Below are 27,555 nucleotides of genomic sequence, written 5' to 3'. Positions count from 1 at the left end.
GGGGCTGTGGCCTTCCACAGAACCTGCTAGACATGAAAGGATTTATTTAGATTAAAATACACATGAAGATTCTGCCACAGAAATACATGGTTTATTTATCTTCCCTTTTCATTCTTGTTCATACACAAACACTTTACCACAAATATAATATCAGTGCATACTTTTTCATTATAAGCAATTATCAGGTTTCATTAATACCACTTTTAACGATCATATTATAACTGCAAATCAACTGAGTAAAAAGTTAAATCTGTTTTTCCAGCAATTATATTTATTATCAACGACACCCCACCAGTTAATTAGGGGCAGTCTCCCTGGTTGTCCTTTGGTCTCACGAACATCATCCTTCAACACTTCCAAGTCCCAACCACATTCATTCATGTTTTGATGCAGGATTGGGTTGAAAAGGCAGCATCTCTTCAACAGGCTTTAGCACTATGAGGTAGGTATTTCTTCTTGCATTTCACCCCACTGTGCGTCTTCCGATGCCCTATGAGGTGTGAGCTCTGGGTGAAGGCCTTTCCACATTCGTTACACGTGTAGGGGCGCTCCCCGGTGTGGGTCCTCTGATGCCTGACAAGATGAGAGCTCTGGCGGAAGGCTTTTCTGCAGACCTGACACTGGTAGGGCTTGGCTCCAGTGTGAGTCCTCACATGCTGGGAGATGGCAGAGCGATCATTGAAAGTCCTCCCACACTCACGACATTTAAACGGTCTCTCTCCAGTATGAATTCTCTGATGCTGCGTGAGGGAGGAGCTCTGAATGAAGGCCTTCCCACAGTCCTGACACACGTAGGGCTTCTCTCCTGTGTGGATTTTTTTATGTACAGAGAAGTATCTTGGGTTGCAGAAAGTTTTACCACATGCACTGCATCGGCAAATTTGGCTCCCCTTATGAATTCTGGTAAAAGTAACCTGCTGGGTGCTCTGACCAACAGTCCCACAACCACTGCTTTCCTTGGCTTTGTTCCCTTTGCGGCTCTTCTGATGGATTTTTTCATGGGAATTATGCATCACCTTTTTAACCCGTGAGCCACGCTTGCGCAATTGTTTCTTAGGTAGAGTTTTTTGGAGTGAAACATGACTTGAGTCAAGACCCGTGTCGGCCTGGGAGCTGGGGCTTTCACAGTGCTGCTTCTGAGAGAGGGATTCCACCCGAGTCAGGCCCACATGTTTCAATGCTGTGTCCTGAGCTTCTGGGGCCCTACCCTGCAAGGCATCTCCTGAGGTAGAAGACAGGGCCTCGGCCCTTGAGGGATTATCCACTTTCCGGTCATGGGCTGGTTCTACCTCAGGAATAGGAGACTTTGGGGTTAACTCTTTGCTTTCCAACGTATTCTCCCACCCTGAAAAAAACCGAAAGGAGTGGATTCTGCACAGAGAAAATGCTGAAGGGTTTGAGAGTATGCCATAATTACTTATTCAAAAGCTGGGGTTTTCTTTTTTTTGTCTGTTTGGCTTTACCTCCAAGAATAGTCTTTTAACTTGGGGAGAATGAAAAAAGCAGTAAAGCAGCAAAGCGGGGAATACTGAGCTTGGAGATCAAGGGCTGGGCCGAGGGCTGGAGTATTTGTCTAGCTCTCCAAAGTCCTGTGTTGCCCTCACACACCTACAGGGTGGATAAGTCAGTCCCTCAGTGGACCTCAAGATGCCTCTGTCCACACAACACCCATCCCTTCAGGTCCACAGTACCAGCTAAAGGCCCTGGATGGAGCAAGAGACTCGAGGGCACACCCTTTCCTTGAGCAGGGCCCAGAGTAGGCGAAATCACTAACTCAAGGTCCCTGCGGCATCCCTGGTCTGTCCTGGGATGGTGGAATGCCCAGTGTGGGCAAGGCCTTACCCACGGAGACCAGGTGTCTGAAGGTCTCCAGCATCACGTCATGGTATTCAGTCCTTTGTGCTGGGTCCAGCAGATCCCATTCTTCCCTGTTGAAATCCACGGCCACATCCAGGAAGGTCACTGGTTCCTGCAATGGCACATATTGTGCGTCCACTCAGCACAGGTCAGGAAGTCATCCAAGGTGACAGAAGGCAGGCCAGCTGGGATATCCCAAAAGAGCTTGCTGTGCAGGGAGAGGATGCTTTTTTTCCCCTTGGGGGTTTGCTGGAAACACTGACTTGGAAGAGGTCCAATAGGTCTCTCACAAAACCAGCTTAAGGCTGGAAGCAGAGTCCCTACTTCACTAAGAGCTGAAAATACTACAAGCAACCTGCCCCTGCCAACCCACAACTGGGTCCAGCTCACCATTCCCCACAACTCTCCAAAGGCATCCCACTGATGGGCACAGCCCCCTCCCCAGCCATATGGAGAGACAAGAGCTGCTGCAGGATGAGGCTGTCCCCAGGCAGCTGTGATCAGTCCTTTCTGAGGAAATGACAAGAACTGCAGGAGGAAGGGAGAGGCCTCCCCACTCCCCTTTGCCTGGATCTGGGTTTGCCCACCACAGGCAGAGCCACAGATGGTTTGGATAGAGACCTCCCATCCCCTGGGAGTCACTGAACACAGCCCTGCCTGGAGCCCAACACAGAACGCTCACTACACGAGGGACAGCAAGCTCACACTGATGCTTGAGCCAGGTGTAAGCAACTTCCAGCAGAAGCAGCCCTGACTGATGCCACATTTGCACAGTGGCTGGGTCACATTACGTGAGCCTCAGTGGCCCTATTTTGTCCACGCTCCAGCTCTGTGTCATTCTGAAGCAAACCTTAAACTCTGTTTCAGTCATAAACACCTAACTGTTCATTCTGAATGACAAGGGTTCTCCTGACCTTCATGCTTATAAATTTCAGGTCTGGCCTAGAGGCCTCGGGGTGGGCCCACCTCACAGCAGATGCTATGACCAGAGCAGGAAAGGGTGATACTATCTACACACCTCAGGTAGTGCCTTTGATGGGCAAGTAGTCTCCTTCTCCTCCTTTTCCTCCTGCTGAGCTGTGGTCTCCAGAGAGCAGGTGGGGTCCATGTCAGGCAATGCTGGGAACAGATGTCAGCACAAGGGGTAAGCTGGGTGTCATTAGCACAATGGCAGCCCATGTCTCCCCGGGATCTACAGGGCCTCCTCAGGTCCCCATTTGCCTCAGCTACAAGACTCACACGTTCTCCTCAGAGGCAAAGATCCCATTTCTGTGTCTTCTGAGTTCTCCACACTCCCCTGTCACCATGTGGAGGGTGGAACTTCCCTTGACTCCCAAGACTGGAACCACTTTCCCAACACACCCATCTTTTTTTTTTTAAGAAAAAATTATTTATTTATTTATTTTTAGAGAGTAGGAGAACGGAAGGAGAAAAGAGGGAGAGAAACATTGATGTGCAAGAATGCTTCAGCATTCAACAATCAGTTGCTTCTTGCACACCCCCAACTTGGAACCCAGCCTGCAGGCCACAAATGTGCCCCAACAGGAACTGAACTGGCGTCTCATTGTTTTGCAAGACAGAGCTCAATCCACTGAGTCACACCAACCATGGCTCACCACACTCATCTTGATGGGAATTTTATCAAGTATCTTCCACCTTAGGAAACAGCCCTGTTTGGCCTCATAGCCCCTCTCAATTTCAACTTTCCTCACACATCCGCACATGGTCTGTAGGCTTCTGAAATGATGAGTCCACCCTCACTATCAAGGGGCCCACCAGGCCATCGCTTCCAACTCGCCACAAAGATGGGTCAGAGACAAAAACGGAGACAAGCAGAGCCAAAGAGACTTTTGGGGGAATGTTTACAAGAAATTCCATGCAGGGAAGCCCCAAAGAAAGAAAACCTGCCTGTGGGCTTCAGGACAATTCTCCAATCTCAGGATCCTTAACCTAATCATGTCTATGAAGGCACTTTGGAAAGTAACATATTCACAGGTTCAAGGGATGAGGATGTGGACAGCCTAGACTCAGTGAAGAAGACACTGCTCCTTCCACAGTGGCTTCTCACGGATGCCCTGGCCCCTGCACCCCACCCTCTACCTTGGATTCCACCCACCACCAAATTACAAAAGTCAATCAGTCAATCATTTGTTGGTTCAAGAAATGTATTCTGAGCACCCACCACATGCTACTTAGGATGTTGAAGTGAGCAAAAACATGTCTGAGCTCCACAAAACTTGGCACAACTCTGTTGAGAAACCAGTCTCATGGAGTCAGCTCCCAAATGCAAAACTCCCTCCCCCCCCAGCTACCATGGTCACTCCTCTCAGCATGGTCACAGCTCAGGGTGTCCCACAAGCCACATGCTACAACCTGGAGAATCCTGGAAAGTTCCATCAGATCCTGCCACCCTCCCTGGAACTTAAGGGTCAGTTCCTGATACATTAGAGTAACATTTGCCAAGGGCCCTACTAGCCTGCCCTGTGATCCTTGTGGTATAGACCTACCCAGCCTCTGATTCTGGAACATACTGACAGGTCCCATGTGGGCCTGGACAGGGGATGCGTGCCTGCCTGACACACCTGTCTTGCTGCCTCTTGAGCTCTGCTCTGCACCAGGTGTTGGCTACAGCAAGTTGGCTTCCACAGGCCCCACTGCCAGGACTGCCAACAACACCTATCTCATGTACATTCATTTGTCAAATTCCCATCTTTCCTGTTAGACTGAAGGCTTGCTGGGCCCATGAGTTCTGTGTTCCTTGGTTACCATTTACCCACAGCCCCCACCAAATTGACATTAGAAGGCACCTAGGGATATGTCATTGTGACTAAAATCAGGGTCTCTACTGGCTCCTGGAGGACAATGAAGCACTTTATCTGAGAGCTTCCATCAGAGGCCTGTAGATGGAGGATTCCTTACATAATAATGCAGTGCCAGGGGCCACCCAAGGGTTTTGGTAGCTGCGAGGCGGGACCTGAGACCTTCCATTTACACAAATGGGTCCAGGCAAAAGACCATTCTCAAAGGCCGTGATTTAGAGGTAATAGCAACATGCTAGCAAGGAAGCGTCTCAAGCTCTGATTCAGGAACACATGGAGGAGGAGGCAGATGCCTTTGGTATAGATGCAGTAGGTATGGCTGCCCCCCACCTTCCAACATGCCCCCACAAAACTGTTTCCCAACCCACACTTCCACTGCACTTACCTTCTTCCTCAGATATCCAGGTTACATCCTCCACCAGGGCTACTGCCTCCTGGCAGTCTTCTGGGTGCTGTGATTCCACCCACACGCGGAGCTTCCCAGGTAGCGTGCCCAGGAACTGCTCCAGCACCAGCAGCTCCAGTATCTGCTCCTTGGAGTGTGCCTCGGGCCGTAGCCACTGGTAGCAGAGCTTGCGGAGCTGAGACAGGGCCTCTCGGGGCCCTGTTGCCTCCTCAAAGCGGAACCCCCGGAATCTCTGGCGTGCAGCCTCAGAGTTAGCTGGATGGCTGCCCAGGGGCTGAGTGGGCTCCCAGAGGACCTCTGGGCTCAGGCCCTCATCTTCAGCATACAGGGCCCGGATCCGGGCATTCCGGGAACGAGCTACCTCCTGGTTGAGTGTGAGAACTTCAACAACCTCGATTTTCATCAGGGGTTCCTCAGCAGGAAAAGGATCCAAATGAGGGTACAGCTGAGTCTTAGGACACTCTGAAAGTCAAAAGCAGAGCAAGAAAGATAACCAGGAAGTGCATGGAAAGATGTTCAACATCATTAGCCACCCAGAAAGTGCCACCCATGAGATACAATCTCAACTAACAAAACGTGAACAACATGAACTAGGATGGTTATTGCAAAGAGGGAGGGTAACAACTGGTGGTAATGAATTGGATGGCGACGCCTCCAACAGTTAAACGGTGCCCTGACAGGGTTGTCAGTTGGTTGGAGCGTCATCCTGTGCACCCAAAGTTTGTGTGTTTGATCCCCAATCAGGACACTTACTTAGACTGCAGGTTCCATCCCCAGTTGGGGTTTACACGAGAAGCAACTAATTGATGTTTCCCTCTAACTTTAATGTTTCTCTCTTTTCCCCTTCCTCTTTCTAAAATTAATGAAAAACATCCTCCAGTGAGAATAACAAAAAAGGAAGTATTGATACATGCTATAGCATGTATGAATGCTGACATTATGCTATGTGAAAGAAGCCAAACACAAAAGACCATATATTATGTAATGTCATTTATTTGAAATGTTGAGAGTCTTAACCTCCCTTGGTTGGCTCCATTTCCCTCTTATTCCCCACTAATAAACCCTGCTCCTTAAAAAAAAATGTTGAAAATATACAAATACAAAGGAATGGAAAGTAGCATTTTTTGTCGTTTGTGTTTTTTTTTTTTTTAAGTAGAAAATGTTACAGGTCTCACTGTCACCACTGCAATAAAGTTAACGTGATAGAAGGAAAACCTGTGTCTCAATGCAGTTAGCTAGCTACATTAACAATTTCTGGACACATGTACAAAAACACTGCCCATTTCCAGAATGAGGCTGGAAAATAGTGTGTTTTTTTTTAAAGATTTTATTTATTTATCTTTAGAGGGGAAGGGAAGAAGAGAGGGATAGAGAGATCAATGTACGGTTGCCTGTCGTGAGTCCCCTGCTGGGAACTGACCTGCAACCCAGGCATGTGCCCTGACTGGGAATCGAACCTTGATCATGTGGTTCACAGGCTCCCGCTCAACCACTGAGCTACACCAGCCAGGGCGAAAATAGTGTTTTTTAAAATAACTTATTTTTTAAGTTTATTGAATTAATAAGCTTATTAATTTATTGAAAAATAGGGGAAGAGAGAAATAGAAATACCAGTTTGTTGTTCCACCCCTTTGTGCACTCATGGGTTGATTCCTCTAGGTGTCCTGACCAGGGATCAAAACCACAAACCTGTCAGATAGGGATGACGATCTAACCAACTCACCTACCTAGCCAGGGACAGACGGGTGGTTTCAGGACATGGGGGATTTGAGGGAATTGGGGCTAATAACTAATGAATATGAGGGTTTTTGGGGGGATGATGAAAATGTTCTGAATTTAGAGTGTAGTGATGGATGCATAGCCTTGCGAATCCAGTAAAAGCACTGAATTGTACACTTTATGGTATGTAAATTATCTCACTACACCAAGGAAAAAAAAAGAACAAGAAGCAATAAGAGTTGAGAAGTGACCTGTGATGCTGTATATGCCTGTTGCTCACAATGGGAACAGAACCTGATCCTGCCCCCCTGGGGGCCAAGACTGACTGTCTGGGCAAGGCAGGGGCTCTGTGTCCTAGTATGGCATCCACAAGGGCACCCACTGAAGAGAGCTACAGGATTGCTCTGAAATGCTAAGGAGGGTACATAAAGCAATAGGAAACAAGGAAGCTCTCTACAACTCCAAGAAGAAATACCAATTATAAAAGATTTAAAGACTTAAAAAAAAGTTTTTTAAAAAAAGACTTAAAAAAAGACAATACATGTGTGCCCTGGCTGGTATGGCTCAGTGGCTTAAGCACCAGCCTGTGAATCAAAACATTTCTGGTTTGACTCCCGGTCAGGACGCATGCCTGGGTTATAGGCAAGGCCCCAGGTTGGGGGCTCACGGGAGGCAACCGATTGATGCATCTCTCGCACATTGATGTTTCTCTTTCTCCCGCCCCCCCCCATCTAAAAATAAGTAAAATGAATTAAGAAAATAGTATATATTTGGTCACCTGAATGACCAAAACATATGTCTCATATGTATCGGGTCTTCCTCAATAGATCTTGGCTCACAGCTGCAGATGTTTTGTTCTGTTAATGAGGTGACTTTTGGGAAGCATGTGGGGATAAGGGATATTTGCCAGGAGACTAACCATGTGATTAGAGGGTTGAAATTTTCAATCCCACCTCACCCGGTAAAATTCCCAGGAAGGGAGAGGGGCTGGAGATGGAACCAATAACCAGTGATTAATCAATCATACCTATTACAGTGAAGGCTCAATAAAACTCCAAAAGGATGGGATTCAGAGAGCTTCTGGGTTGGTGTAGATGTGGAGGTTTTGAGTGGTGACCTGGACTGGGTATGGAGGAGGCTCTGAGGAAGGCGTAATTTTATAATGAAGGTACTTAGAAGTAATGTTTCTGAGTTCTGTGAGCAAATTAGTCAAACCCCAGGAGTGGGTTGTGGGAACCCCTGATTTACCTTCAGTGGATTAGTGTATAGGTGCAACCTGGAATTGCTTGGCATTCTGAGTTAGAAAAAGTGGTTGGTAGGGGAGAATGGTGGGGGAGGGAGTGTGCGGGTAGAGGGGAATGAAGGGGGCGAATAGAACAACTGTAATGGTATAATCAATAAAATGTATTTTAAAAAAAGAGAGAGAACCTAAAAAAAAAAAAGAAAAAGTGGTTGGCACCTTCACTCCATAACCAGTTGGTTAGAAGCACAGAGCCTGGGCTTATGGCTTGCATCTGAAATGTGTGTGTACACGTGTTTGGGGCTGGGGGAGGTCGAGGGCTGCCGACTTGTAGGACTTAACCTGTGGAATTTGATGTTATCTCCAGGAAAAAGTGTCAAAATCGAGTTAAGACCCTGCTGGAGTCTGAGAATTGTTTGTTGGTGTGGGGAAATGTACCCCTTCCCAGGTGGAATTGTTTCTGGGAACTGCTTAAACTGTAAATAACCATGTTTTATAATTAATTCCTAACTAGGTTTGTTTTTTAAAACAAAGTGTGGCTGACCTCAAGAGCAAATAAGCACTATCACCCTCAAAATTGTGAGTGTAAGGGGTTAACACAACTCTACTTGGAAAGGAACTTATAGCATGGACTCAGCCTTAACAAAGAATACCCTTGTACTATTTGCAGGTTAATCCACTCATAGTCTGGGAGCTACCTGGAGATGAAGATGGATGCAGACAGAGAAAATGAATATTCAAAGACAAAGGCCAGACCACATTTGAGAACAGAATTGACATATAGCAACAAGCCTACTGGGTGGGGTCTTGGTTTGTGACCTCCAGTTTGTCCGTTTTTTTTGCCCCCCCCCAGCCCATAATCTCTGACCAGAACCTTCCCATTTTTTACGTGAATTGTACCCTCTGCCCCATTCCTGCCTTCCTTACAGTGTCTAACAAACATAAGATATGCTGGCTGAGCCCCTTGCTACAAAGGGCTCTGACTGTCCGCGTTTGGGTGGTTTCATTCCCATAACACACATTACCTGAACAATGCTGGAAAACACGGTTCATGAAAACTGCGGAAGATTCCCACAGAGGCATTAATAAAAAAAGGCTTGAATAAAAAAAAGAATATCACCCTAAGCGCAGCCCTGCGAACCAAAAGGTTCCTTGTTCCATTCTAGTCAGGGCACATACTTAGGTTGGGGGGGCGGAGACCATCAATCCAGGTACCTCTACAGCGCTGAAGTTTCTCTTCCTTCCTCTCTCCCTTCCCCCTCTCTAAAAATAAAAAAAAATCACATTTATTTAATGTCATTATTACAACATAGGAACTCTCCTACGTGTGAAATAAAAAAGCAGGGCAGAAAATCGCTATTCAGGAGCAACTGCGACTGCTTTGAAAAAAAGAAAGAAAAAAAAAAGCTCCAGCTGCTGTTGCTCAGTGGGTTGGGCAACCACGGGTAATAGAAACGTCGCTAGTCTAAATCCCAGTCTGAGCACATGCCTGGGTTGCCAGCCAGGTCGCCAGTGAGGGAGGGGGGTGCGAGAGGCAACAGATCGGTATTTGTTATTCTCTCCCTTTCCCTCTGAAAAAAGAAATCTTTAAAAATAAAGTCAAGGTGATGTTGAGAGAAGCGGGGCACTTCTCATTTCCTGCAGGCTTCCAGCACCTCCCGCCTTTGCAGCGCGCCATTATCAACAGGTGCCGGAAGGCCGGGGGTTCAGAATGTCTCCCGCTCTTCTGTGCGGTGAAGCCCGATAGTGCCTACACCCTGCCTGCAGCCGCCAAGTTCAGCCAGGCACTGGAGTACCTCACGACTGGACTATGGCATACTACAACTCCCAGGAACCTTCGCGGCGCGGCTTCCGGCGCCGCCTAAACTGACAGTTCCAAAGTCCAAGTTCGGCGGGTTGCCCGCGCTTGTCCTCTCTCACGACCCCCAAGTCAGCGCCGGGTACAGAGGCGGCGCAGGTGGAGCTTTTGCGCACACCTCCCCGACCTGTGTCCCTTTTGGCCACACCGGGGAGAGCTGTCGCCTTCCACCACAGCACGGCGCACCGGCTTCCTAACCCATTTCATCTTCCTCTGGTCCCCCCCTCCCCTTCTCGTAGGGCGTCCTGTTTCCCCTCCTCCCAGCGTCCTTCAAACCTGGTTCGTTTTGGTTGCCCAGTCTCAGTCGCACAGACTTTACAGGTGCTGCGGATAGCCAGCGCGCCACCCAGGAAGTGAGTGGCTCCGGCCCGCACTTATCCAGCGCCCGGTGATTCCGCCCCAGGCTGGCCATGGACGCGCCGGGTTGCACAACACATGTGACCTACGCACATCGCAATTCTCGGCCATCGCCGGACACTCCTGCCCCACAAAGTGTTTTTTCTCCTCCTCGGTAAGAATGACAGACGTTTGACCTGTCACTTCCAACCTCTTCTCCCAGCAAGATCTTCTGGATGTTTCCTTTGGGCCCTTTCCTCACTAATAAACATCTGCTGTCATCTTTAGAATTTAATCCCCTACAAATCCTTGTTCTTTAGGATTTCTTGGGTTCATCCCCACCCCCAAATTCTGGATTTTAAAGTGTAGTTCATTTTTTTTCTTTAAGCAGACGCCTGTAAGGCTTAAAATTCCCCTGAGGATAACTCGAAAGCCGAGGACAGGGGCCTGACATGTGCCCTGCGCCGCCCCATACAGGATTTGGGGAGGTCGCCTCCCTAGGCCTTACTGCTGGGCCAGGTACCATTTGAGCAATAACCATGCATGACACTTAAAAACAACCCCCTGGTTGGTGTAGTTCAGGGGATTGAATGCCGGCCTGCAAAAGCAAGGGGTCGCTGATTCGATTCCCAGTCAGGGCACATGGCTGGGTTGAGGGTCCCAGTAGGGGGCGCAAGGCAACCACAGGTAGGTGTTTCTTTCCCTCCCCCTCTAAAAATAAATTAAATAAATTATATATATATATATAAAATATACTTTAAAATTTTTTTATTTATCTTTAGAAGGGAAGAGGAGAGAAATATTAATGTATGGTTGCTTCTGGTGCATCCCCTGCTGGGAACTGGCCTGCAACCCAGGCATGTGCCCTGACGGGGTATGGAACTGCGATCTTTTGGTTCGCAGGCCCCTGCTCAATCCACTGAGCTACACCAGCCAGGGATTAAATAAAAATATTTTTTAACAAAACCCTCACCAACTAAACCTTCCTTCTCCATATTGCTTCAAAGCTCCCTAATTTGTACATGTAAGTCGTTTTGTACTCTTTGGGTCAACAGAGGGATTTTTATTTAGTGCCTCCTCCCTTAAAATAACTGCTGGGTTCTTTCTATGGTACTCTATCTCCCTTCCCCCACTCGGTTTCTGATTTACTTACTTCACCTTTAATTTAGTTTCTCTTTTTATCCTTGGGGGCAGCAGGGTGTGCCACGTCCGATGCTAACCAGGTCGGCTGACACAGTCATGGCTTGGGGACAAAGGCTTCACAGAAGCATTTTCTAACCATGTCGGTTGACACAGTCACGACTTGGAGATGACGGCTTCACAGAAGCGTTTTCCAGCAGGACGGACGTGGCATTAGTGGATATATGGTGTTGCTTTTATTCTTACTGTTTCTTAGTATTCTAACCTTTACACTTCTGATAATTTGGAATCTCCTAGAATTAATGACCACTCTCAGAGAAAAAACAACAGTTGGCTCAAGTCCTAAGCAATATCACCCTGGCTAAATTAAGGCATCGTACTTTACTTATTTGTTCCTGTGAGAGCCACCCAAGAAAGAACAGTTCAGGGAAAAATATGTTTTCCCGCAGAACTGCCACATAGAATAGCAAAAACCCCTTTAGAAAATAGCCCCTGATTGTTAAAGAGTTGTTAGAGTAACAGCCCCTCCTTTACCTTGAATAGAAATATGTATCAGTTAGAATTAGACAGGCGTAAAAACAGAAGAAGCTGGTTAGCTATTACAAACTAAGCACTTAGAAACAACTACCAAGGAGTCAAAGTCCTCAGTATACAAAAAACATTTTAGACAGCAAGATAGATAGCTAAGTTAGATATTACAAAGGCTTATAGTGTATTTCCTAACCTCTGCTCGGTCTAAGCGTACCTGTTGCCAATGACAATTTCTGAGAACTTTAATAAACAATAAGACATTCAAACTGTATACATAGAACTATTTCAAATTGTCTGATTAATGGTTTTCCTGGTCAAAATAACTTTTGTTTAACATAACTGAAACTATGGGAACTTTCGTATTTTCCTGGTTACCTTTGTATTGATTTTTTCTGCTTAACTGATCATGCTGTACACCTGTAAATGTTAATCTATGCCAAAAATGAAAATATAAAAAATCAGCTTGTACTTGCAATAAACGGAACAGTGCTTCACCTGCCTTTGAGCTGTGTAGTTGCCTGTTACCCAGCGCCAACGCCTACTCTCACCTGAGGACCCTTAGATGGGCTGCGGCTGGACCGCGGCAAGGGTGCTTTTTCAAAATCTTGCATTGAGTGCTTGCTGAAAAATGCTAACTCTTACTGTTTTAAGCCACAGAACCTTTTTGAGTTTGGGTGTCAGGAACTCTCCAGTCCTTAGGATGCCGAGAGCCCAGCACCTGCAGGTGCAGTCTGGCACAGGTTCTGCAGTTACCATACTGAGTGCTAGGCAGTAAAATCAGATGGGCCACAAGCCTGGAAGCTGGTGTTATTCTAGACACCTCAGTCCTCTAAGGCTCTCATCCACTGGACCATCCCAAGTCCTCTAATCTTTACCAGTAAAACAGAAGCTGTTAAACTTACCAGCTGATGGGGAAGTGGATCCTCACTTCACTGGGGTAGAGCTTGACTGAATGACCCACTCCCCTCCCTCCCTAGGGCTGCATAAAATAACCCCTAACGGTTGCAGCTCCAAGTACAGATGCCCCTCAACTTAAAACCTCATAAACCCATCATAAGTTGAAAATATTTTAAGTTGAAAATGCATTTAGACTTAAGCGGAGGGATTAGCTAAATACGTATGCATAACTCATGGACACAGACACTAGTATAGCGAAAGGGGTCAGGGGATGGAGTTGAGCAAAGGTGGGAGAAATGGAACATCTATAATAGTGTCAATAATAAAAATAAAATGCATTTAATACACCCAACCCATTGAATATCACAGCTGAGCCCTGCCTGCCTTAAACATGCTCAAAATACAACATTAGCCTATAGCTGGAGAGTTATCTTGAGTTTCATTTCAATAGTAACTACCTTCCAATTCTTACCAGAAACAGCAGACACAGATGGGTTCGGTGGGCTTGAAGAGACGGAAAACACAACATACCCAAACAATTCTGGCAACACAGTACATTGCAGTGTTGGGTTTTTACCCTCGTGACCATGTGGTTGAATGGCAACTAAGGCTCTGCCACTGCCCAGCAACTCTAAACGGTACTATACCCCCTATCACTAGCCTGAAAAAAGACAAAAATTTGGAACATGATTCCTATTGAAAGCACATTGCTTTCGCACCATCGTAATGTTGAACCATCTGTCGGGGAACACTGGTCCTGGCTTTCAACCCACCAGCTGACTCCTGGAGAATGTGAACAATGTAATCCACTGACCTGCAACTCCCTATTTCTCTACTGGATTGTTCAAATACTAATCTTTGGGCAAGGTTTCCTTACCATAAGTGATTAGGTACCCAAAGCTAGGTCCAGCTTGCAGTACAGGCTGATGGGAACTGCTGTTTTCTTCTCTCATATTCCTTCTGTCTCTCCACTGCTTCCCTTCCAAGGTAAGCTGGCTCCCTAACAGTGCAGTTTCCTAGTGAACACCAGGCCCAGAGAAGGGTCTGGTAAAGGTTTTGATGACCACCTTTGTATCAGTCTTTGATCAGTAATAGAAACTACCATTTCATGAAAGCCCCCTGGAACCTGGACTTCACCACAGTCCCAGTAAACAAGTGTCCAATATTCACACAAAAAAATCCATGTTGGGAAAGGCCAGGAACTCTGACCAAAGTCACAGAGGGAACACAGCAGCTGGGATCCTGAACCTTGTTCTTTTGTGCCCTTTACACCAACTGAGACTTCCCATAGCCAGCATCTTACATTTTCTAAGATGTGCCCAAGAGTGTCTTGTCTAGAAGTTTTCAAACCTGCCATCCACCTGCCTAGTAGTCTTTTCTAACATCTTCCCCATCAAGCTCTCAGCTTGGATGTCACCTCCTCAGCACTGTCTTCCTGACCAGTTCTAAACTACCCATGCCTCCCATTGTCCCCAGCATGTCCCAGTGTTTTATTTCTCTTGATAGCACTGATTGCTATCTCAAAATATCTGGTCCTTATTTACTGTCACCTCTCCATCTCTAGAGCAGCACTGCCCAGGGGAACTTTACAGAAATGTTCTAGATACACATTGCTCAACACAGTCAGTAGCTGTGGTGACCAAGAAACATGGGAAGACGGCCAATTTGATCAAGGAACAGACCTGGTATGTTCATGTTCGCTGGTTTAGTCAGTCAGCCACACATGCTCTGGAATGAGAGAGACCCCCACAAGACAAGCCTCACACCTGTAATGCTGCTTGGCACTTTGTCAAGTGCTCAAGCACAGTATTTGTTGACTCAACATGGGTAAAGACCTTCTAGCCTTCTGTCCCCCCTTCTGCCTGGACTTTCCATTTCTGTCAAATTCCAGAAAATCTAGTTAGCATTGAAACTGTGTCCTATATGTAAATTATCACAGGATTGCTGCTACAAAGTGCCCATCTGCTGGGGAGGCTGGGAAGTGGCTGGAAGTGCAGGCCATGGCATAAAAAGGGACACCTGGTCAATGTCTGACCCCGACCAGCTGGGACAGACATTGGCATTCATGCTCCCACAGGTAAAAGGGCTCCAACAGCACTTCCCTAGAGGCTGTAGGACATAGTCAAGTAAGGAACTCTACACACTTCTAGCCTTTGTAAGCCCTCATAAGTCAACATTATACCTATTCAAGTCTTCCATGTCCCACTAACAACTTTCTTCAAAAAGAGCCTGTCCATTCCTTAATTTATTCTTAGGTACCATTTCAAAAAAGTATTAACATAACCTTTCCTCCATCTGTATTAACTGGTTATCCTATTGTAAATCAAAGTTATTAGTTTCTCTATTATTTTGTAATCTGTCATATTTCTGAACTTCTTACTGTTTTAAAAGATTAGTCTTTTCCTTTTTTTAAAGGTAATTATGCCTTGGCTGCTGTGGCTCAATGGATTGAGTGCCTGCCTGTGAACTGAAAGGTTGCTGATTTGATTCCCAGTCAGGTCACATGCCTGGGTTGCAGGCCAGGTCCTTGATTAGGGGTTTACAAGAGGCAACTGAGAAATGTTTCTTACACATCGATGTTTCTCTGCCTCCCTCCCCTCCCCTCTTAAAAAAAAAAGGTGGTGTTATGAGCTATAAATATTGTCTCCTCAGTATTTTTAACATTTTTCACTTTGGTATACTTTTCAGAAAGAACCTGTTAGCATGCCAGTCTCTGTCTTGTCACTGTACTGTTCATGTTCCACGGAAACTACCTTTTACCAGAAAGCGGGAAGATAATTCACTTCCCAGGTCAGTACTGAAACATAACTGGCTGCTTCATAGTTACAAGGAGGTAGCACCTCAAAAAAAATGGAAAGTCAGCCTCCCATCCACTTTCCTTCTTGGGAAGCAATCACAGCCTATCAGTTTCTACATTCTTACAGTGATAAGAAATCAACATACATTCATATTTGTATTTTATGTGTACATTTTAAAAAGGCATCAATAATATTTGCATATATTATCTTTATATATGTAAGATACATATGTTAAAAGATATTTTAAGAAATATCTTACTGTATATCTTGGAAATTTTTCTTCACATACTATACAACACTGGCTCATTCTTTGTAAAATTATGGAAAGTAGTATAATGGAAACCACCTCATGTGCTGCTGAATATCTATATAATTTCTCCCCTGTATAGGTTTTTAGACGGTCTCTTATTTACTGTTTAATCCAAGTTATACCCCAAAATGGGCTCTTGGATTATTTTTTTCTCCTGTATTTCTGATTCATTTATTCCTGCCTTGATTCTTATCACTTCTCTTTCACTAGGACTTTTAGAGGTCCCTCCTCCCCACCCCTCTGCAAAATGTTTGTGTCAAATGCTTATTAGTTCAATTGTCTTCTTTCATATTCAATTAATAGCTAAGGCATTTCAGGCCCTGAAATTACCCAGGGTACTAACTACATCTGGACATCTGAGAGAGTGGTCCCCGGATAAAAGGATTAAGATTTGCCCTGGCTGGTGTGGCTCAGTAGATTGATTGCCGGTCTGTGAACCAAAGCGTCACCAGTTCCCTGGGCTTGCAAGCCAGGTCCCTGGTGGGGGGCACATGAGAGGCATCCACACACTGATGTTTCTACCCTACTCTTTTTCCTTCCCTTTCTCTAAAAATAAATAAAATCTTTAAAAAGAAAGACTGCACAGTATGTGATCACACTCTGCTAGGCTGGGTTCATGCTAAAACATATTTGATAGTCACTCATGATCTTAGACTCTGGGCCCAGTCTCCAAGGATGTGAGCCTCTATTTCATCCTAAGATTTTCATTATCCCTCACCCATACAGGCCTTGTCTTCAAAGTCTCTTTTCTTTCAAGATGTCCACTTGCCTCTTGCCATTTCTTCAATCATTTTTTCATTCAACAGGTTCCTGAGCTAGAGATTCAGTCACTGTCTTAGCAACTGGGGACCTACGTTGGTAACTGAAATACAGATCCCTGTTCTCACCCATGTTATTTAATATTTGCTCCAGATGTTCAGATCAGATCACGGAACAAATTAGAAAGTACTTTTATCTTCAGTTTTATGTAGTTTGCCTTCTGTATGGCTTATCTGGTGTAAAAATAGGGTGAGGTATTTATTGAGTGCAGTTCCTTCTCTCCATAAGGTTTTTTGTTTGCTTGTTGTCAGATAAGGTGAGACCTAGTGCTATGGTTTGCCTGCACAGATGACATTGAGGGTCTGCTGTCATAGGAGTCCTCTGATGTGAACACAATGAGGACTCCTACTGAAGAGCTTGCCAGTGGGTCCTGTGGCTCCTGAAGCCCTCCTAACACTGATTACATTCTCAGGTGCTGTCTGTAAGATTAAACAATGCTGAGTAAGAGGGCTATGCATGAAACCTCTTGCACAGCAATTACATTCCCATGGCTTCAGCGTTCTCAGAATTATTTGGTGTAAGAACTTTTCCATAATACTAGATTTTTTTGGTCTAGTATGAATTCTCTCAAAACTGGCTGAATCAGACCAGAAGCTTTTCCAGCTAGGATCACAGTTCTAGAATTTTGCCCTTGTTTGAGTTCATATGTTGAAAAACTCATGAAAAGGACTTCTCCATTCAGGGTTTCTGCATGTTAGTCTCCTGTGTGAGCCCTGTCTTAAAGTAGGCTAAAATGAGCTGAAAACAGGATTTTTGACACTAAACACACCTTTAGTCTTGTTCTTGAATCCCTTGTATAAAACAACTGATTTCCTATTCCCCAAGTTTGCTTTACTCCCACGTGAGTCCCCTCAGGCTACATAAAGGATGAAATCTAGAGGATTTCCTTCCTACAAAAGGATCTCCTCCTGTTTTTTTCTACCAGTGTTACTGCTACTTTGAGAAGTGCCACGTTCATATTTGTAGGGCTCATCTCCTGCTTCATTTCTTGACAAGTCAAAAAAGTTAAATGTCCTACAGGTTTTCCTATTATTTTTTCAAAATAGATTTTCAAAAATAGTTCCTTCAGTCCACTGGTTTTCTAATGATTAAACCTAGATTATGTGTCAAGTGTTTTACCTGAACCACACATGACAATACTTTCTTAAAAGAACACTATGTGATGGCTGAAGACTGCATGCCATCAAATATTTTCCACATTCCTTATCATCACATCTTTCCAAACCAATACCTACTTGAAGATGAATGCCACCTGTATTAACTGTTTACCATTTCCTTCTACTTCAAACAATGCCCGTGTTATCAGTTTTGCTATCCCAGGGAGCCAGAGAGGCCTAGCTTTCCATCCATTCCCAGTTCTCTGTCCACTGAGCTACACCAGCCAGGGCTTTTTTTTAAAAATATTTTATTTATTTATTTTCATTCCCAGTTCTTTGCATGCAGCAGAGGCCCAGCTACACCAGTGTTGGGAGTAAGAGACCACTGCGAGAGATGGTTGTCTCCTCTAAGGGTCAAGCATGCCATTCCAAACACCTATGATTCCCATATTTTTATACACTGCTCGGACCTCCTCCTGAGGTTCACAGAGGTGTATTCGACTGGCTTACAAATGTCTAAGTCCCCTCTAATTCATACCTGATTAACAGAATGGGTCAAGACATGTGACAGTTCCAAACTCTTGAATCTAGGCAAAGAAGTTACTAGGGAGTTCTTCGTACTACTCAGATAATTTGTTTAAAAAATTATTTGAACATGCCGTGGCTGGCGTAGCTCAGTGGATTGAGCACCGGCTGTGAACCAAAGGGTCATAGGTTTGATTCCCAGTCAGGGCACATGCCTGGGTTGCGGGCGAGGTCCCCAGTGGGGGCCACACGAGTGGCAACCACACACTGATGTTTCTCTCTCTTTCTCCCTCCCTTCCCCTCTCTAAAAATTAATACATAATCTTTAAATAAATTATTTGAACACAAGAAAAACATAACCTCTATTTCCATCTTTCAAAATTCTATATATTTACCAGACTCCTCCATGTGACCGTGTAATGCCAAAAATTCTTCTTTACTGTATTTTTAAATAAGATGTTGATACATATATAAAAAAGCAAATGTAGTAAATACATGTGTAAGGAAATCCCTGAAGCCTTTACCTAGAAGAAACTGAAGGAAGCCTCCTCTGGTTTGCACCCCTGGCCAATTACTCTCCTAGTCTCACAGAATCCATCTATGAATGGGGACGAGCCCAATGCTTGCTTCTCCCCAACCTTGCTGATACTCTCTCAGGCCAAGTACCATCACTTCTTCCCCGGATACTACCACAGCCCCTGCCCTACCCTTCCATCCGTCATACCACAGTTCTTTTTTCACGAGCACCCACAGTGATCTGTGAAAAGCCACACCCTACCTGCTCAATAAAAACCAAACTTCCCCCACAGTGGACGGCTTGTGTGGTCTGATGAACTGTAGTTGCATGCCATTACACCTCATTACTGCTCTCCATCAGATGGGTGACTTTCTGTTCCCTGAATATGCCAAGCCTGTTCCATTCTCAGTCACTCCAAACTGTGTCTCCATGCCTAGAAGCTCTCATCACCACTCTTAAATGTCTGCAGTATACTTTTTTTTTCTTCTGGGAACTGGTTTCAACCTCACCCCTCAGTGCCTCCTGACCACCTCCCCACTGCTCCCACTTTACACCATGCTCTTTTTCCTCAGTGTTCACCACTATTTATCTGTGTTTACATGGTTACATTTGTGCAACTTATTTGTAAAAGGCTGTCATCTACTAGATTACAAAGCCTACAATGGCAGGGTCTTCAGTTTACTACCAAAGTGTTTAGTATACTGCATGGGACACAGGAGGGCTTCCACAGGGATTTGTGGGGGGAAGAAGACACAATGGGGGGAAACATCACATAAGGACTCTGACAGAGCAGGGATGAGTCAAGCACTGATCACCTCAGGCACAGCAGACAGAAGAGAGTGTCCTGACAAGCCTTCCTGCCCATGGTCTCTGCCATGAGGCACCACCTCTAAATTTCCCATAACAGGGGATGTGCAGAATCACACGCGCTCAATGTCTCCAGTGACAGCTAGATTCAGGAAACCACTAGATCAGGCAGAAGTGCAGAGCTGGAAGGTTTGGTTCTGAGGGACATGGACTTAAAATTAAGTTCCAGGGAGGATGAGACACACACTGCCATAGCTAGAGCCACAAAGACTGGCAGGGACATTAGGAGGCTGGATCAAGGGAGGGGACCAGGGGAACAGAAACCATGGTGGTTCATCCAGTGCTTGTGTTTCTGGAGATCTTCCAGGTGAGGTAGAATTTAGTGACTTATGCTCCTGATTAATGCAGGGAATGAAAGAAATTAACTTGAATATGGAAAACAAAATATTAATGCTGAGTCATCAATGCTGAAACATGGTGTCCAGAAAAAGAGGGCAAAGAGTCACGGGAAGTCCAGCCTCTATGTTGTGGCAAACAGATTATCACCAGAGATGGGGCCAGGCACTGATTTCACAGCTGACACTGTCAGAAGCGGGCAGTTCAGCCTCTCTTGTACTAAAGCTCAGAGAACACAGGGAAGTGAGAGCATCCCAAGTTTCTCTAAGCCAGCACACCTATACAAAAGATGACAAAGACAGCAAACACAAATACCAACAAACCACTCCACATCCCCAACTCAATGTATGAATACTGATGTAAAAGTCCTAAAAAATGTCGCTGGATGCCAGCATCACATTACAACAAGGGTGCCTGTATGTTTGTAACGTCACTGTCTTAACTATTCAAAGGAGAAAATCCCTATGGTCATCTTGGAAGGTTCTGGAGAGGTAATTGGGGCTACTGATTTTCACTTATTAGAAAGCACCAGAGAATTATTTATCTAGATAAAACTGATTTAAACCAAAGCAAGATTTGGTTTAAAATCAGCAAAAACTGATTTTAACCATCATGCTCATCAAAACCCAGAAATTTCCCTGTTTCAGTTGAGACCATGCATTCTTCAATTTCTCAGTTTTATAGTGTTTTGGAAGAACCAGTTGTGGCTGATGTGTTTTCATGATCTCCCAAAAGAAGAAAAAATAATAGGACAGACTGCTTTATGCTTGCTGATAAAATGACTTTGTAGTGAGAAAATTAATGAAGAGAATTTAAGCAGCATGACAGGTTCGTGGAGCAACTATATAAGACTACAAGGGAGGATCAACCTGAGCAATACCATCAGCTACAGTGAAAGTCCAGCAGTACCTAAAAGGCCTAATAAAGCAGTGAGGTCAGACCCCCTCTTCATACCGTGTGTCCGATTATGCATCAAGGGATTGCTAAATCCAATCAAATGTAATTCATACTCTAACGGGATTTTCTCAATGAACCCTGCTAAGCTGATGGTGAGTTTCATCTGCAAATCAGGTGGTTGAGAATAGCTAAGAATACATATATCTAATAATGAGAGGAACTATCATTTATCCAAGCTTGTTATAAAGTTAAAATAAGTACAGTAATATGGTGTTTACTCAGAGACAGAGATCAAGGGAACAGAAGAGGCCAGGGAAGCCTACAATCTATGATGACTGTGAGAATTTAGTCCATGATAATGAGTGTTTCAGTAAGTTAAAGAACCTAGTCAGAAAATGGGTATTAAAAAAACTTGTGCCCAACACCAGTAGTTCCCAACCTTTTTGGCACCAGGGACTGGTTTTGTGGAAGACAAAAGGACCGGTTCCAAGGACTGGGGGGCGAGGGAAATGATTTGGGGATGATTCAAGAGCATTACATTCAAGCTCACTTCCTGCTATACCACCCAGTTCCTAACAGACATGGACCAACACTGGTCCACAGTCCAGAGGTTAGGAACTCTTGGTATTGAAAGAACTTGTACCCTACACCACATACATGAGACAATGCCAGTTACATAAAACAGTTAAAACAAAAAATATTAGAATACAAAAAAGTATTTGCACAATCTGCCTACATATGATACAAAGCCTAGAATAAGAATAGAAATACCTGGAATCATAAAATTCCTTTATGGAGACTAAATAGAAGGTAAATGTTGGCCTGGTATATTTGCAGTATTAACATCCACAATATATCAAGCTCCACCAAAATGGGGGGGAAGGTATATTTCTTTCTTATAAAAGAAATACAGCCCTAGCAGGTATGGCTTAGTTGGTTGGAGTATCATCCTGTGCACCAAAAGGTCAAAGGCTTGATTCCGAGTCAGGGGGTGTACAGGAGACTACCGACCAGTGTTTCTCTCTCACATCAACGTTTCTCTCTCTCTCTCGCCACCTTTACAAACTTATGAAAATATGTGTAATTGCACAAAGGAAACGTGAACTACATGTAATGTCATAAAGGAAAAGTACTGAATTGATTCAGTGTCTGTAGCCACTCATCACAGCACGCCACCTGGGGTTTCCTCTTCCACCTTCTCTGTTTAGGACAGCAATCCTTGACCAACCAGTCAACCCATTCCCTGCTGGACTCCCGTGTGCCTGGTTCTCACCTGAAAAGGTGTCTTGAGGAATTCCTCTCTCCACCGACCAGAGTTCTTCCTCCTCCTCTAACTGAGATACCACATCTGGCTTGGAAAGCTGATGTTCTGCCCAAGGGAAAAAAGAAAGGGCTTGGGGGGGTCTGTGTTCGGAAAAAAATGCTTTCCTGTCATGGCACATGCTATTGTCCCCTAGGGGAACACCTCTGGTCTAGGGCAGTGATGACAACCCCCCCCCAACACCTTTGCTTTCCTGGACTCCCTTGACAATAAAGGTGGCAGTAGGACCAATTCTGGCCAGAAAGTTACAAAGGGAAACATGTCAGTGGAGGCCATAAGGCTTTTCCTTTTTTACTAAATGTGACAGCTGTGAAAATAGCACTAGCCTGGGTAGATGCCCCCTCCCATTCCTTTCTGCTTTTAACAAAGATGTGATGCTTGGAGCCACAATGATGCAGTTACTAACCTAAGAATGGAAAAGTTCACACCAGAGAAAAGTTCACAAGAGAGATGGAAGGGATCAGGGTCTATGATGATACTCCTGGGCTGTTGGACACTGACACCATGTCCTCTGGGATTCTTGTGACCACCTCCCTGGGATTAAAGGTCTCTGAGGAGTGGACTACGTGAAGCTCCAGAAGTTCCATTTGAAGGTACATTTTCCCCATGGGTACAAAGTACAGCCCTCTCCCTCAAGCTCCAGGGCCTTGACCCTTGTACTCTGATCCCTGCCGCGTGAGCCCAAGCAAGACACACACTTCAGTGGCACCACATTCGAGCAGCAAAGCACAAATCTTTATTTACACAGAGGCCAGCCTTACCCACTGAGACCAGGTTTCTGTAGTTCTCCAGCATCACCTCTCTGTACAGGGACTTGTGTTCAAGGTCCAGCAGTCCCCACTCCTCTGGGTCAAAACCCAAAGTCACATCTTCAAAAGTCACTGGTTCCTAAAACCCACAGATTCCTGTTCAGCCAGTGCCTGTCATCACTGGCTGACAGGACGCAGGTGACTGAGAACATCAAGCCACAGTCTACAAGGTGACCTGAAAGCATTCCAGGGGTCCCATTATGTGTTCCTGAGTGTCTGACACTAAGCAAACCTAAGCTTGACCCTATTCAGGTCACAGCAAGGAGAACATCACATGAGGCTGAAGAGAATGCTTCATTTCATGAAAACCTCCCTATTACATATTAACCTGGAAATTGTAACACTTATATCAGTGTGTACATGTTCTCCTAGGGGATTCCATGAGCTGAATCATCACACCCAAGCTTTTAACCTCCACTCACTGTGCAGTTTCTACTTTCTTCACCTGCCAAGGATTCACATTTTCTCCTAGAAGCTGAGCTCGTGTCACCTGTAACTTTGATGCCAGAGTAGCTGTTGAAATCTAGTCTGATCCCTGTTCAGACCCGTCAGTCTTTCCTAGGTTTGAAAAATTAGAATCTGCCCCAGCCAGAGGGGCTTCCATTAACCTCAAGGTCACCAGTTTGATTCCTGGTAAGGGCACATGCTCAGAGTTTGGGTTCAGTTTGGACTGGGGAGCATATAACACTCACATCGATGTTTCCCTCTTTCTCTTTCTTCCTTTTTCTCTATAGTCAATACACATATCCTCGGGTGAAGATTACCAAATTTTTTTAAATCAGTAAATGAGAATTCCCTATAATGGTCTCTAGGGTAACCACTCCCTCGAGGGCTAAGCAACCTGCCGCTTGCCCACCCAGCAGGGTCTCTCTTGCCCGCCTCCATCCCTTCACCGAGGCTCTAGGGCCTGGGGGGCATCCATGGAAGGGTGGCGTCCCACCACCATCCGGCCACCCACGCCCGAGACCCTGGGGTGCACTAAAACTCTACTCACATGGAACCAGGCCGTCGGAAGCCCGGAGGCCATACTTCCTTCTTCGACGGGTCTTGGCTGAATGAACAAAGTCCTGAGAGGATGGAATTTGGGACGTCCATAAGTGACGTGGGGCGCCTACACTTAGACGCCTCCCTCCTCTGCCCGGAAGCAATCCACCCTCTCTCCGAAAACGTCCTGACAGGGTAGTTAGTCTCCACCTCCTCCCAGAAACCTGGAGGCCCTTTTACCGGAGCTACACGAGATCTCCTCCCACGTGCCTATCCAGTGTGATTTCACTGCTGTCCTTGGTCTTCCCACGCCCCGGGGGGTTGGCCAGCCTACGCCCACGGCAGGACGGAATGCCTTTTTTCCCGTGTCCCTGTCCCCAACCACTGCGCCCGACCCAGCCCGGCGGCGAGAGGAAGGCAGGCAAAGCAGGAACCGCACAGCCCCCGACGGCCGTACTCACCGGCGCGCGGCGCACAATGGCGCCGGTCTCTCCGCGGCGAAGTGCGTCACCGCGCCCACTCGGACTACAACTCCCAGGCACCCCCACAGCGATCCGTGCCCGGCCGCCCCCAGGTGGCGGCCATCTTTTCTAGCCATCTCTGGGCTGCAGGCGAAGCCAGGGGAAGACGGTTCTCAACCATGTTCCCCTGCGGTCCAGCAGGGCAGGGAGGTCTCGGTTGGGGCAGGCCAGGCCGCAAGGCCATAGTCCCTTCGTGGGTGGCGACGCCGGCCGGAAAACAGTAACACCCAGCCAGGAGGGCGTCCAGGCGTAGGGTGAGCCGGAAGTGGGAGGAAGGGAAGCAGCGGGGTAGAAGGGTGTGCCGGAAGTGCTGGGTGTGTTAGATTTTGTTGGTGGGGAGCGGGACTGATTGTGACATCCTTTGAAGAGTCAGAAGGGCGGACAGAGCCAGAAGTATTGGGGGCGTGGCTTTCCGGCAGCCTAAAGGAGGCGGGGTTAATCCACCAAGTTACTGGGATTGGAGGAGGGGCGGGCAGAAAGTGAGGGCGGTGCTAATGTTCTCCAAAGTTCCTTGAAGAGGGAGTAAGAGAATGGACTGGGGTGGGGAATGGGGGGTGCTAATGTGCCTCCACTTGTAATATAACCAAAAGGGGCGGGACTGGGAGGGCAGGAAGTGTGCTGGCGGGAGGACTTAAAATCCACCCGGTGTTTCCCGGGGGGGAAAGCCGAGCGGGGTTTTCCGGAAGTGTGTCCTCCAAACCTTGTGAGGGGTGGAGGGACAGGCTTAAAAGTGTAGTTGTGTCGCGGAGAGAAGGCCAGGGTTAATTGTGACCTGGGCATCGGGGTTGGGAAGGGTGGGTGTTGTCAAAGATAAGCCATAGCTGGACAAAAGTTAAAGCGGTGAAAGTAGATTTTATTCAGTAACAATATTGAAAAGGGAAGAGAATCTATGATAGAACTGGGCTTAATTTTGAATACAACCAGAACAAGTAGGGGTTTATCACAAGGAGCGAGTTGGATTGGGAAGGGGTGGGGCAGGATATTGGTGGATATAAAATTACAAAGAAGAGACCCAAGTATTTTGGGCAAGTCGAAGGGATTCTGGCAGAACCCATCTAACAGGATTCTTGCTGGAGGGAACCAGAGTGACCGGATAACACCTAGGACACTTAGTGAGGATGAGGATTTTGGTTAGCTATCAAGGGTAGGGATTTTTTTTTTTTTAAATTATTTTTAGACAGGGGAAGGGAGGGAGAAAGAGGGAGAGAAAGGTCAGTGTGTGGTTGCCTCTCGAGCGCCCCCTATTGGGACCTGGCCTGGCCTGTGCCCTGGGAATGGAACTGGCAATCCTGTGATTCACAGGCAGCGCTCTATCCACTAAGCTACACCAGTGGGGGAAAGGGTAGGGAATTCGTGATCAGTTGACTTAGCATGGTACTAGTACACAGATGAACCTTGTGGAAAGGGNGACAGGGGAAGGGAGGGAGAAAGAGGGAAAGGTCAGTGTGTGGTTGCCTCTCGAGCGCCCCCTATTGGGACCTGGCCTGGCCTGTGCCCTGGGAATGGAACTGGCAATCCTGTGATTCACAGGCAGCGCTCTATCCACTAAGCTACACCAGTGGGGGAAAGGGTAGGGAATTCGTGATCAGTTGACTTAGCATGGTACTAGTACACAGATGAACCTTGTGGAAAGGGTTCGTAGGAGCCTACCTGAAGTTTGGTTAAGCTAAAGAATCTTTGTCAGGGTGTAGGAGTGGGGTGGTCAGGTTCCTCTACCCAGTGTCATCTTCTGTTTGCAAAGATATCCATGTCTAAGAATTGAACAAGAGTGTCACTTACTGGACGTGGTGTGTGTTCTTCCTTGGGTCCAGGGTGATCTCTTCTTTCTTGAGAGCTCAGGATGAAGTATTGTCTTGCCTTCTGCAGACTCCAATATCTGGAGTTCTCTCATCTTCTTCAGGTCCCAGGGCCTAGGCTCTGATGTTCCCTTTCCTCCTTGGTTCTTGGGGCTCACTTGGGCTCCTCAGGTCCAGGACCTGGTGTACTCCCCTCTAACTTGGGTTTCCTCGCATGTCTCAGTAGTCCTATGCCTCCTTATGGGTCCTCTTGTATACTGCTTGCTAGATGTGTTTAAAGATTTATTGTTTCATGGCCATTGTGAAGAGCATCCACTTGCAGACTGTGCATTGTTCATCTTATTTACTGCCAGTAAGTCTGCCAGTTTTTGCATAGAAGTGTTTACCGAAAGATAATGCACATGTCTTTTATTCATCCTAACAGCACTTCTTTGGATTTTTTTTGCTATTATAGATAAAATATCATTCCCATTCCATAAGTAATTTGGCTTCTTCACTTTCCATAGTGTGACTTAAAATAATTGTATAGCCCTAGGCAGTGTGTCAGAGCCACGTTAATTAGTCATATTTTTCATATTGTTTTGTTTTGAGTGTGTCTGGGGATACTTCTAGTGGTTCACCATCATATTTGATGGAGGCCTTTAACATCTTAAGGAAGCTAACTCCCTTGGAAGTTCTTTTACTGATTTCTTTCTGTTTATATAGTGTAGAATAAAAACATGATTTTAGGTTAAAAGGTGATTTAAAATATATTAATGAAGATTGATTCCCTGACTGGTGTGGCTCAGTGGGTTGGGTGCTGGCCTGCGAACCAAAGGGTTGCCAGTTCAATTCCAAGTCAGGACACATGCCTAGGTTGCAGGCCAGGACCCCGGTGCAGGCTGTACAAGAGGCAACCACATATGGATGTTTCTCTCCCTCTCCTTTTCCCTTCCCTCTCTTCTGTCTAAAAATAAATAAATAAAAAATTTTTAAAAAAGATTGATTCATGAAAGCCACTTTAATACAACTTAATAATCAGTTGCATGTTCTTTTTTGCATTTAGCAAATTAAGCATGCTATTTAATTTACAATAATTTGATTCTATTAAAAAAGCATTTCTGAACAAGTATCAGTTATTATGCATATAAAATGTCAAAAGTGTTATGCATCCTC

General features: G+C 45.8%; 1 protein-coding gene and 1 non-coding gene across 8 annotated transcripts; both read right to left on the bottom strand.

The window, feature by feature from the left end:
- Positions 1–69: 69 nt before the first annotated feature.
- ZNF274 (zinc finger protein 274) lies at positions 70–24,867 on the bottom strand. Of its 7 annotated transcripts, none has more exons than XM_037047608.1 (8): positions 24,545–24,867; positions 24,094–24,166; positions 23,052–23,178; positions 22,243–22,338; positions 5,062–5,544; positions 2,876–2,976; positions 1,843–1,969; positions 70–1,345 (listed from the first exon to the last, which is right to left on the bottom strand). In XM_037047608.1, the coding sequence occupies exons 1-8, from the start codon at positions 24,679–24,681 to the stop codon at positions 420–422; spliced, it is 2,070 nt and encodes a 689-aa protein (XP_036903503.1). In that variant the 5' UTR covers positions 24,682–24,867; the 3' UTR covers positions 70–419. The 7 variants fall into 7 exon arrangements, with proteins under 7 accessions (XP_036903503.1, XP_036903505.1, XP_036903506.1 ...); XM_037047610.1 differs by lacking the exon at positions 24,545–24,867 and adding an exon at positions 24,466–24,534; XM_037047611.1 differs by lacking the exon at positions 24,545–24,867 and adding an exon at positions 24,324–24,459.
- Positions 6,240–6,380, bottom strand: LOC118988223 (small nucleolar RNA SNORA1). Its single transcript, XR_005066735.1, has one exon. It is a non-coding gene; the product is annotated as a small nucleolar RNA SNORA1 (small nucleolar RNA).
- Positions 24,868–27,555: the final 2,688 nt, after the last annotated feature.

This window comes from Sturnira hondurensis, unplaced genomic scaffold (assembly GCF_014824575.4).
Source record: "Sturnira hondurensis isolate 20B ecotype Veracruz unplaced genomic scaffold, ASM1482457v3 Scaffold0006199, whole genome shotgun sequence".
In the NCBI taxonomy this organism is placed as follows: Eukaryota; Metazoa; Chordata; class Mammalia; order Chiroptera; family Phyllostomidae; genus Sturnira; species Sturnira hondurensis.
Note: the sequence above shows the minus strand (reverse complement) of the source record. Positions and strands in the feature narration are given on the sequence as shown.